The following is a 12,750-nucleotide window of genomic DNA, read 5'->3' as shown; positions in this document are numbered from 1 at the left end:
AGAAGGAAAATTAACAAACAGAAAGGACATCCACGCCAAAACCCCATCTGTATGTCACCATCATCAAAGACCAAAGATAGATAAAACCACAAAGATAGGGAGAAACCAGAGCAGAAAAGCTGAAAATTCTAAAAATCAGAGCGCCTCTTCTCCTCCAAAGGAACACAGCTCCTCACCAGCAACGGAACAAAGCTGGATGGAGAATGACTTTGACGAGTTGAGAGAAGAAGGCTTCAGATGATCGGTAATAACAAACTTCTCCGAGCTAAAGGAGGATGTTTGAACTCATCGCAAAGAAGCCAAAAACCTTGAAAAAAGATTAGACAAATGGCTAACTAGAATAAACAGCATAGAAGAGACCTTAAATGACCTGATGGAGCTGAAAACCATGGCTCGAGAACTATGTGACGCACGCACAAGCTTCAGTAGCCGATTCAATCAAGTGGAAGAAAGGGTATCAGTGATTGAAGATCAAATGAATGAAATGAAGCGAGAAGAGAAGTTTAGAGAAAAAAGAATAAAAAGAAACGAACAAAGCCTCCACGAAATATGGGACTGTGTGAAAAGGCCAAATCTACGTCTGATTGGTGTACTTGAAAGTGACGGGGAGAATGGAACCAAGTTGGAAAACACTCTTCAGGATATTATCCAGGAGAACTTCCCCAACCTAGCAAGGCAGGTCAACATTCAAATTCAGGAAATACTGAGAATGCCACAAAGATACTCCTCGAGGAGAGGAACTCCAAGACACATAATTGTCAGATTCACCAAAGTTGAAATTAAGGAAAAAATATTAAGGGCAGCCAAAGAGAAAGGTCGGGTTACCCACAAAGGGAAGCCCATTAGACTAACAGTGGTTCTCTTGGCAGAAACTCTACAAGCTAGAAGAGAGTGGGGGCCAATATTCAACATTCTTAAAGAATTTTCAACCCAGAGTTTCATATCTAGCCAAACTAAGCTTCATAAGTGAAGAAGTAAAATCCTTTACAGACAAGCAACTGCTGAGAGATTTTGTCACCACCAGGCCTGCCTTACAGGAGCTCCTGAAGGAAGCACTAAACATGGAAAGGAACAACTGGCACCAGCTACTGCAAAAATATGCCAAATTGTAAAGACCATCGATGCTAGGAAGAAACTGCATCAACTAACGAGCAAAATAACCAGCTACCGTCGTAATGACAGGATCAAATTCACACATAACAAAATTAACCTTAAGTGTAAATGGGCTAAATGCTCCAGTTAAAAGACAGACCGGCAAATTGGATAAAGAGTCTAGACCCATCAGCGTGCTGTATTCAGGAGACCCATCTCACGTGCGGAGACACACATAGGCTCAAAATAAAGGGTTGGAGGAAGATCTGCCAAGCAAGTGGAAAACAAAAAAAAGCAGGGGTTGCAATCCTAGTCTCTGATAAAATAGGCTTTAAACCAACAAAGATCAAAAGAGACAAAAAAGGCCATTACATAATGGTAAAGGGATCAATTCAACAAGAAGAGTTAACTGTCCTAAATATGTATGTACCCAATACAGGAGCATCCAGATTCATAAAGCAAGTCCTACAAAGAGACTTAGACTCCCACACAATAATAATGGGAGACTTTAACACCCCACTGTCAACATTAGACAGATCAATGAGACAGAAAGTTAACAAGGATATCCAGGATTTGAACTCAGCTCTGCACCAAGCAGACCTAATAGATATCTACAGAGCTCTCCACCCCAAATCAACAGAATATACATTCTTCTCAGTGGCACGTCGCACTTATTCCAAAATTGACCACATAGTTGGAAGTAAAGCACTCCTCAGCAAATGTAAAAGAACAGAAATTATAACAAACTGTCTCTCAGACCACAGTGCAATCAAACTAGAACTCAGGATTAAGAAACTCACTGAAAACCACTCAACTGCATGGAAACCGAACAACCTGCTCCTGAATGACTACTGGGTACATAACGAAATGAAGGCAGAAATAAAGATGTTCTTTGAAACCATTGAGAACAAAGACATAACATACCAGGATCTCTGGGACACGTTTAAAGCAGTGTGTAGAGGGAAATTTATAGCACTAAATGCCCACAAGAGAAAGCAGGAAAGATCTAAAATTGACACCCTAACATCACAATTAAAAGAACTAGAGAAGCAAGAGCAAACACATTCAAAAGCTAGCAGAAGGCAAGAAATAACTAAGATCAGAGCAGAACTGAAGGAGATAGAGACACAAAAAACCCTTCAAAAAATCAATGAATCCAGAAGCTGGTTTTTCAAAAAGATCAACAAAATCGATAGCAAGACTAATAAGAAAAGAGAGAAGAATCAAATAGATGCAATAAAAAATGATAAAGAGGATATTACCACCAATCCCACAGAAATACAAAATACCATCAGAGAATACTATAAACACCTCTATGCAAATAAACTAGAAAATCTAGAAGAAATGGATAAATTCCTGGACACATACACCCTCCCAAGACTAAATTGGGAAGAAGTTGAATGAATCCCTGAATAGACCAATAACAGGCTCTGAAATTGAGCCAATAATTAATAGCCTACCAACCAAAAAAAGTCCAGAACCAGACGGATTCACAGCTGAATTCTACCGGAGGTACAAAGAGGAGCTGGTACCATTCCTTCTGAAAGTATTCCAATCAATAGAAAAAGAGGGAATCCTCCCTAACTCATTTTATGAGGCCAGCGTCATCCTGATACCAAAGCCTGGCAGAGACGTAACAATAAAAGAGAATTTTAGACCAATATCCCTGATGAACATCGATGCAAAAATCCTCAATAAAATACTGGCAAACCAAATCCAGCAGCACATCAAAAAGCTTATTCACCACGATCAAGTTGGCTTCATCCCTGGGATGCAAGGCTGGTTCAACATATGCAAATCAATAAACGTAATCCATCATATAAACAGAACAAAAGACAAAAACCACATGATTATCTCAATAGGGGCAGAAAAGGCCTTCGACATAATTCAACAGCCCTTCATGCTAAAAACTCTCAATAAAGTAGGTATTGATGGGACGTATCTTAAAATAATAAGAGCTGTTTATAACAGACCCACAGCCAATATCATACTGAATGGGCAAAAACTGGAAGCATTCCCTTTGAAAACTGGCACAAGACAGGGATGCCCTCTCTCACCACTCCTATTCAACATAGTGTTGGAAGTTCTGGCCAGGGAAGTCAGGCAAGAGAAAGAAATAAAGGTTATTCAATTAGGAAAAGAGGAAGTCAAATTGTCCCTGTTTGCAGATGACGTGATTGTATATTTAGAAAACCCCATTGTCTCAGCCCAAAATCCCCTTAAGCTGATAAGCAACTTCAGCAAAGTCTCAGGATACAAAATCAATGTGCAAAAGTCACAAGCATTCCTATACACCAATAACAGACAGAGAGCCAAATCATGAGTAAACTCGCATTCACAATTGCTTCAAAGAGAATAAAATACTTAGGAATCCAACTCACAAGGGATGTGAAGGACCTCTTCAAGGAGAACTACAAACCACTGCTCAGCGAAATAAAAGGACACAAACAAATGGAAGAACATCCCATGCTCATGGATAGGAAGAATCAATATCGTGAAAATGGCCATACTGCCCAAGGTAATTTATAGATTCAATGCTATCCCCATCAAGCTACCAATTACTTTCTTGACAGAATTGGAAAAAACTACTTTAAAGTTCATATGGAATCAAAAAAGAGCCCACGTTGCCAAGACAATCCTAAGCCAAAAGAACCAAAGCTGGAGGCATCACGCTACCTGACTTCAAACTACTACAAGGCTGCTGTAACCAAAACAGCATGGTACTGGTACCAAAACAGAGATATAGACCAGTGGAACAGAACAGAGCCCTCAGAAATAATGCCACATATCTACAACCATCTGATCTTTGACAGACCTGACAAAAGCAAGAAATGGGGAAAGGATTCCCTATTTAATAAATAGTGCTGCGAAAACTGGCTAGCCACATGTAGAAAGCTGAAACTTTATCCCTTCCTTACACTTTGTACAAAAATTAATTCAAGATGGATTAAAGACTTAAATGTTAGACCTAAAACCATAAAAACCCTAGAAGAAAATCTAGGCAATACCATTCAGGCCATAGGCATGGGCAAGGACTTCATGACTAAAACACCAGAAGCAATGGCAACAAAAGCCAAAATTGGCAAATGGGATCTAATTAAACTAAAGAGCTTCTGCACAGCAAAAGAAACTACCATCAGAGTGAACAGGCAACCTACAGAATGGGAGAAAATTTTTGCAATCTACCCATCTGACAAAGGGCTAATATCCAGAATCTACAAAGAACTTAAATTTACAAGAAAAAAGCAAATAACCCCATCAAAAACTGGGTGAAGGATATGAAAAGAAGACGTTTATGCAGCCAACAGACACATGCAAAAATGCTCATCATCATTGGCCATCAGAGAAATGCAAATCAAAACTGCAATGAGATACCATCTCACACTAGTTAGAATGGCGATTATTAAAAAGTCAGGAAACAACACGTGCTGGAGAGGATGTGGAGAAATAGGAACACTTTTGCACCATTGGTGGGACCGTAAACTAGTTCAACCATTGTGGAAGACAGTGTGGCAATTCCTCAAGGATCTAGAACTAGAAATACCATTTGACCCAGCCATCCCATTACTGGGTATTTACCCAAAGGATTATAAATCATGCTGCTGTAAAGACACATGCACATGTATGTTTATTGCGGCACTATTTACAATAGCAAAGATTTGGAACCAACCCAAATGTCCATTTAATGGTAGGCTGGATTAAGAAAATGTGCCACATATGCACCATGGAGTACTATGCAGCCATAAAAAAGGATGAGTTCATATCCTTTGTAGGGACATGGATGAATCTGGAAACCATCATTTTGAGCAAACTATCATTAAGGACAGAAAACCAAATACCTCGTGTTCTCACTCATAGGTGGGAACTGAGCAGTGAGAACACTTCGACACAGGGTGGGGAACGTCACACACCAGGGCCTGGCATGGGGTGGGGGGAGGGGGGAGGGATAGCATTAGGAGATATACCTAATGTAAATGACGAGTTAATGGGTGCAGCACACCAACATGGCACATGTATACATATGTAACAAACCTGCACGTTGTGCACACGTACCCTAGAACTTAAAGTATAAAATAAAAAATAGCAAAAATAAATAAATAAAACCCATGTAAGTTATATTGAACGTAATGAAACTGAATGACAATGTTCTTCAGAGGTGAAGTTTTGATTATTATGTCACATAGTAAGTTATTTTAAAATGTAATAGAAACTAATTAAACTTAGTCTTTACCTTTAAGAAGAGACAGTTCATATTTTTAATCTTCTCACAGTCTGATAGAAATAATTATAGCTTCTTAAACTTGTTTAAAAATGCTTTTCAAAGAGTTGCACATTGTTTGCTTCTTGCAAAATCTCAGGAGATTGAGGTGAAGTTAAAGGGGAGGGAAATTAATATTTGTATATCTTTGCTATGTGATCATCATTTCTTTATTCATTAAGTAAATACTTATTTGAAACTTACTGTGTTTTAGGTTTTCTTGTAAGATTTTTTTTCCTCTTAGCTTTGTTCCATATGAACAAAGGATTCTGTGGCCCTCAGAGTTTGAGAACTACTACCCTATGTGTACCGTGTTAAATACGGTGTCTTGGAATCTGTGGGGAATACAAAGTGGGATCTGTTTGTATTGTCTTCAAGGAACATTTAGTCTAGGGAAGAAATAACATAGGTTTGGCTGGGCGCGGCGGCTCACGCCTGTAATCTCAGCACTTTGGGAGGCCGAGGCGGGCGGAACACAAGGTCAGGAGATCGAGACCACGGTGAAACCCCGTGTCTACTAAAAATACAAAAAATTAGCCGGGTGCAGTGGCGGGCACCTGTAGTCCCAACTGCTCGGGAGGCTGAGGCAGGAGAATGGCGTGAACCCGGGAGGTGGAGCTTGCAGTGAGCCGAGATTGCGCCAGTGCACTCCAGCCTGGGTGGCAGAGTGAGACTCCGTCTCAAAAAAAAAAAAAAAAGAAAAGAAAGAAATAACATAGGTTTGTAAATAGGTGCAAAGTAAAAGTACTAAATGTTACAAATGAGTTGTAGATTGTTTTGGGGTCTGAAGAGCATGCTTCTGGTTGGGGGAAATGAAGAAGACTTCCTGTAGGAGATGATACAGCTGGAAGTAACAAGAATCATTTATCTCTCAACAATTCTTGGTTGATTGAGTGGCTCCTCTGCTTGATGTGCTGTGGGGTAGGGTGGTACTGAGATATCTAGAATGTCCAAAAGGTTCTCTCTCACATCCCTGGCAGGTTGGTGCTGCCTGTCAGCTGGAGATCAGCTAAGGATATTGGTCTTGGCCTCATTTCTTCTCCTCATGGCCTCCCCAGTCGGCTGTGTTCTCACAGCATCATGTTTGGGTTCCAGGATGGCAAGAGCGAAGTCTGTCAGGCTTTTTATTTTTTTTAATGACAGAGTCTCCCTCTGTTGCCGAGACTAGAGTGCAGTGGCTCCATCTTGGCTCACTGCCAACCTCTGCCTCCCTGGCTCAAGTGCTTCTTGTACTTCAAATTCCCGAGTAGCTGGGATTACAGGTGTGTAACACCACATCTGGCTAATTTTTGTACTTTTAGTAGAGATGGGGTTTTGCCATGTTGGCCAGGCTGGTCTCAAACTCCTGGCCTCAAGTAATTTGCCCACCTTTGCCTCCCAAAGTGCTGGGATTACAGGTGTGAGCCCGGCTTTCTTAAGGCTTATGCTGGAAGTGGCCTAGTGTCACTTCTACCACATGCTGTTAGTTGAGGTGTGTCATACCAGCCCAGATTCAGTGTGAGAAAGGGCTTTACAGGGGCCTGAATACTAGGAAGTGTGGTTCATTGGGGACTGTCTTTGTGTTCATGGGAACTAAGTTGGGACTAAAGCTCAAACTGCTGCTTTAGTGTCTGGTCTGTGTTGGTTACTAAAACAATGTATGTGCTTTTTTTTAAAAAAAAAAACTAGGAAATTTCTCCTCTTCTCTCCATGGAGGCTATGGCATTTGTTACTGAAGAGAGGAAACTTACCCAAGAAACCACTTATCCAAATACTTATATTTTTGACTTGTTTGGAGGTGTTGATGTAAGTAGCTATTTATTATTACTACTACTGTTACTACTGCTTAATGGTTTGAGAATTTAACTTTTGAAATGGGAGATAGGAAAGATTTCAGAATTTATAACATTTCAGATTTTAACTTTTAGAAGCTTAGTGGCATTTACATGTTGAAGCAGCATAGTTTTTACTTTAGAAGAATTCATTTATTTAAATTGGTGTATACCTTTTTAAAAAAATACAAAGTGAAAAGTACATCTCTTGATTTCCCAGTGTCCCTCCTCAGAACCAGTTGTGATTACTAGTTTCTTGTGTGTCCTCCTTAAGATGTTCTCTTGTTGTGTGTGTGTGTGTGTGTGTGTGTGTGTGTGTAAATATTCCCCACCACCTCCACCTTAGTTTATTTTCTCCCCTCATAGAGTGATAATACCATATACCTGGCTACACTATTCTGTACCTTCTTTGGGTTTTTTTTGTTTTTTTTTAATTAAAAAATTTTAGGCTGGGCGCAGTGGCTCACGCCTGTAATCCCAGCACTTTGGGAGGCCAAGGCAGGTGGATCATGAGGTCAGGAGTTCGAGACCAACCTGTCCAAGATGGTGAAACCCTGTTTCTACTAAAAATACAAAAATTAGCTGGGCGCGGTGGCAGGCGCTTGTAATCCCAGCTACTCAGGAGGCTGAGGCAGGAGAATTGCTTGAAGCCGGGAGGCGGAGGTTGCCGTGAGCCAAGATCATACCACTGCACTCTAGCTTGGGTGATGGGCTCTCAAAAAAAAATTAAATGGCTAGTGTTCCCTGGTGTGATTGTGCCATAATTTATTTACCCAGGCCCCGGTTGACTGGCATTTATAATTTTTCCACACCATTTCTCTTACAGACAAGGTTGCAGTAAAGATCTTGTACATATTTTTGTATACATGTGAGTATATACCTTTGGAACAAGAACATATGTTTTTTATTGTTTATAAATCTGAAGTTTACTTACCCAAGAAGTTTTGTCAGTTTATATCCCCAGTAACAAAGTATGAGCATCTGTTTACCCACACCATCATCAACATACTGTGTTTATGTGCATTTTTATGGACTTTGTTACTGAAGTATAACCTTCATACAGAAAAGTACACCAATAATTACCACAAAATACATTCACTTTTGCACTACCACCCAAATTAGGAAATAGAACATTACCAGTACCCAGAAGCCCCCGTCGGCAAACAGTGTATTTTAAGTATTTACTAAGCAGATGTGAGAAAAATGGTATTTTTCCAGTTTTTTTAACCAGCTTTATTAAGATATGGTTCACATATCATACATTTCACCCATTTGAAGTACACAATTCAGTGGTTCTTAGTATATTTGCAGATATGTGCAACCATCACCACAGTCAACTTTAGAGCATTTTCATCACCCCAAAAACGAAACTCCATGTGTTTTATCTAGCACTCCCCTACCTCTACCACCTCCTCCCCCTCTCCCCACACTAGTATACTTTTTGTCTCTATAGATTTCTCTGTCGTGGGCATTTTGTATAAATTCAGTTATATAATATGTGGTCTTTTGTGACTGGCTTCTTTTCACTTAGCGTAATGATTTCTGGGTTCATCTGTATCGTAGCATGTATCAACACTCATTTTTATGGCCAAATGATGTTTCATTGTGTGGATATGCCACATTTTTTATTTGTTGAGAGGCATTTGGATTGCCTCCGTCTTTTTGCTATTGTGAATAACAGTGCTATAAACATTCTTGTACAGGTTCTTTGTGGACATGTTTTCATTTCTCTCAGGCATATACATACCTAGGAATAGAGTTGCTGGGTCATATGGGGTAACTCTATGTTTAACTGTTTGAGGAACTGCCAGAATGTTTTCCAAGAGGCCCTACCATTTTACGTTGCCACCAGCAGTGTATAAGGGTTTCAGTTTTTCTATATCCTTGCCAACACTTGTTATTATCTGTCATTTTGAAAGTGTTTTAAAATTAAAAAAAAAATACTGAGATGGCGTTTTGCTTTGTTGCCCAGACTGGTCTGAAACTCCTGGGCTCAAACAGTCCCCCAGCCTTGGCCTCCCAAAGTGCTGGGATTACAAGCATGAGCCCCCGCTCCAGCCCTGTAATGATTACAGCCATTCTAGTGAGTGTGAAGAGACATCTCATTGTGGTCTTGATTTGCATTTCTCTGATTGCCAATGATGACCATCTTATTCCTGAGTTTGTCATTTGTATATCTTCCTTGGAGAAATGTCTGTCTCCTTTTTCAATTTCTTAGTTGAGATATGTCTCTTTTGAATATTGTGTTGTAAGAGTTCTTTATAAATTCTCTGCATAGTTTTTAAAATTCATTCTTCTATGACTGAGATTGGATATTTTTTCTTGTGTTTATAAGTAGTTCCTTTTCTGCCAGTTGTCTGTTTTGCAGCTTTTTCGATTTATTTGTCCTTTTTCTTATTGACTTGTACGTGCTTTTGGTTTTTTAAAGGCCTTTGTCATTTGTGGTTTTTTCCTATTTTGAGAATTAAATTTTGATGTTATTTTAAAATTAGAAATGTTTAATTTTTAGATTGTCAGATTGATCGATCTGTTACTTTAATGGCTTCAGAGTTTTGCTTCATGCCTTTCCCACTGTTGGATTTAAACCATGCCTATTTCGTTCTAATATTTTACAGTTTTTATTGTGTATGTTTAAATTTTTGCACCATTTGAAGTTTATTTTGGTGTAATGAGTGAGGGGTTAGGATCTGACTTTTCTCCCCTAGATACTTGCCCTTAACCCCATTACCTGAAGTGAACATGAGGGAGAGGGCATTTCTTGGTATTGTGGTTAGTCTTTATCTTGATCTGTGTGGTGATTGTACAGGAATGGTGTTCAGTGTGTAAAACTGTACATGTACAATTTATACTCATGGCCAGGTGCAGTGACTCATGCCTGTAATCCCAGCACTTTGGGAGGCCGAAGCAGGAGGATTGCATGAGTTGAGGAGTTAGAGACCAGCCTGGACAACATGGGAAAACCCCATCACTACTAAAAATGCAAAAAATTAGCCGATTGTGGTAGCACATGCCTGCAGTCCCAGTTGCTTGAGGGGCTGGGTGGGAAGATTGGTTGAGTCCGGGAGGTTGAGGCTACAGTGAGCCGAGATCGCACCATGAACTGCAGCCTGGGTGACAGAGCAAGACCCCAACTCAAAAAAAAAAATTGTACTCTTTATGTGGTATCACATTATACTTCAATTGCTAAAGTTTCCTTTTGTTTAAAGCTACCATTTCCCACTAAAGATTGAGTGTGACCTCTGCATGCATGTCATGAGCCACAGCCTTTCTTCTTTAACTGCTGCTCCGCATTCCCTCTCCACAGCAGTGTCGGTAGTCCTAGGACATTTACTTACTTGGCCAGGTCAAGAGACCCTTTACTTTTGAATTGTTTCATCAAGAAATCTACTTAGTAAGAACTGATGTATTTATGGAAGGAAAAATAATAATGTAGGTCTCTAGCCTGATGTCTATTTGCAGTGGAAATGTGGCTTTCTAGTAGGAGCCTATCCCATCTTCGGACATCTTTGGATCAACTGTTCTTGATTTTGTGGGGGTTTTTCTTTCCTGCTTTGAGTTAGGGCAGCTTCTCCAGGAATCCCAGTCATTTTATAAACATGGGCTCCTGCTTAAGTCATTATGCACCTCACTGACCTTCAGTTTGGGTGCATTTGTTAGTGAACTCTGTCTTGCTGTCCTGCTGCTGGTAGTATTTTCCAAACAGCTTGTTATTTCTTCCTCTGCTAATAACTAGCAAGAACCCAAAGTAAGCCTCTCTTGGTCGTGCTGCCCAAAGCTCAGTGGGATCACGCCTTGTCAGCCTGACCCTATCCATAACATGACTGTGAAAAGTGTATCTTAGAGTTTACAAAGCAGATGTGAAGTACCTAAGTGGAGTGAAGCAGACCCAGAGCAAGCTCATCTGCATAAATTAAATGAGTTTGGGGACTGTGGTGGGCTGGAGAGTGTGTGCCTGCTTTTATGGAGGAAATGACTCTTCCTCTCCCATTGACTGTTTCCCTGAGAGGTTATGGGAAATCTAGATTTGTAGGTAAAAATCCTCCAGCTTTTCAGTAATTGTGGGCCAGGTGTAAGCCATTGCTTGGCATTCAGGAACTTTTATTCATTGACATAGTCTGTCTTCCATTTGAAGTTAATTTATTTTAAATACATTCTGTGCACTTGAGCATCATACGTCTTACTTGGATGAATGTGATCTCTTTTGAGAAGAATTGGTGTAGTATACTTCAGAGCTTTAAACACTACTACTCATTTTGCCCTGTTGTTTCCATTTCTGTGACTCTCCTGAAGACATAAGTCAAAATGAGATGAAGCTTGTATACCAAGACCATTAGGTGTAACATTATTTGTAATGACTATCTACCAGGAGAAGATAATGGTTATTCTATTTTGTTGAATTTTATGAAGTTGTTAATATAATGTTAAAGTTATAGTAATATGGGAAAATTCATGATGAAAACAGGCTATAAAGTGGTTATATACTGTATAATAATTACTCCACCTTTTCTAGAGGATGACCTTAGGTCTCTATTATACAAAGCAAAGCAGGCCTACGTTCAGGGCAATTTTCATTGTTGTCCCAAGTCATGAGACTTCTTTCTTTTCTCTCCTACAAGTGCAGTTAACAATAAATACAGATGTGCAGAAAGCTGAGCCCAGTGCTTCTCTAGAATTGACAATCTGTGGTGTAGTAGTTTAGGATTTTTATTTTTAATCTGCTGCTTCAAGCTAAAATAACACATCTCTCTTAATTCAGGATGTTGAATTATAGTGTCACATTCATGCCAGGGGCAATCTCATGGCATGTGGATTACTTTCTAAAGATTTGTTGCTGGTTTGAGATGAGCAGAGGCTTTCTCAGACCCTCAAGCTGAACTATCTAGTCTCAAAGATTTGCCTGCTGGATTTTTAATTTTAAAAATGCTATGGAATCTTCTTTCTTCATTTGGCTTGAGGTGTCTTGGACATGCTGCCTAAGTATTGGCCTATAGCTAGAAGGGGCTAAGGAAGAATTTTTTTCTTTTTGTTCTAGGGTAGCTCCTAGCTTGATTTAAACAATAATAAAAAATAAATAAAATATGTATATAGGGAATGTCTTTAAACATATGGGCTTAGTCATATTCTCAGCATATAGATTATTTTTAAATGCTTTAAGTGGAAATTGGACTTTTTTGGAAAACAAAGGTCCTAATTTTTCTCATTTTAAAAGGAAAAGGTGTTTGTCAAGGAAAATGTGAAAAACTGTCTTGGGACTTGACACCAAAATTCAACCACTGTTAAGATTTGGGAGTATTCCTTTCTAACATTTATTTTTTTCTGTTTATATTAACTTAGAATTTGTTTAACAGAATTTTTTTAAATAACAGCTTTTAAAAATTGTTATGATGATTTTAGAGATAGAGTTGCACTGTGTCACAGGCTGGAGTGCAGTGGTACGATCCTAGCTCACTGCAGCCTTGAACCCCTGGGCTCTAGTGATCCTCCTGCCTCAGTCTCCTGAGTAGCTGGGACTACAGGTTCATGCCACCACACCTGGCTAAATTTTTAGTATTTGTTAGAGATATGGGGGTCTTGCTTTGTTCCTCAGGC

General features: G+C 39.5%; 1 protein-coding gene across 6 annotated transcripts in view; it reads left to right on the top strand.

Annotated features, from left to right (window-relative positions):
- The window catches only part of TRPC4AP (transient receptor potential cation channel subfamily C member 4 associated protein), an 88,629-nt gene that overhangs the window by 15,300 nt on the left and 60,579 nt on the right, over positions 1–12,750 (top strand). For all 6 annotated transcript variants that reach the window (XM_054542190.2, XM_002830241.4, XM_063720631.1 and 3 more), the window contains exon 3: positions 7,019–7,135. In XM_054542190.2, the coding sequence (XP_054398165.1) occupies positions 7,019–7,135 (117 nt within the window). The remainder of the gene's footprint in view (positions 1–7,018; positions 7,136–12,750) is intronic.

Source organism: Pongo abelii, chromosome 21 (assembly GCF_028885655.2).
Source record: "Pongo abelii isolate AG06213 chromosome 21, NHGRI_mPonAbe1-v2.0_pri, whole genome shotgun sequence".
NCBI lineage: Eukaryota > Metazoa > Chordata > Mammalia > Primates > Hominidae > Pongo > Pongo abelii.
Note: the sequence above shows the minus strand (reverse complement) of the source record. Positions and strands in the feature narration are given on the sequence as shown.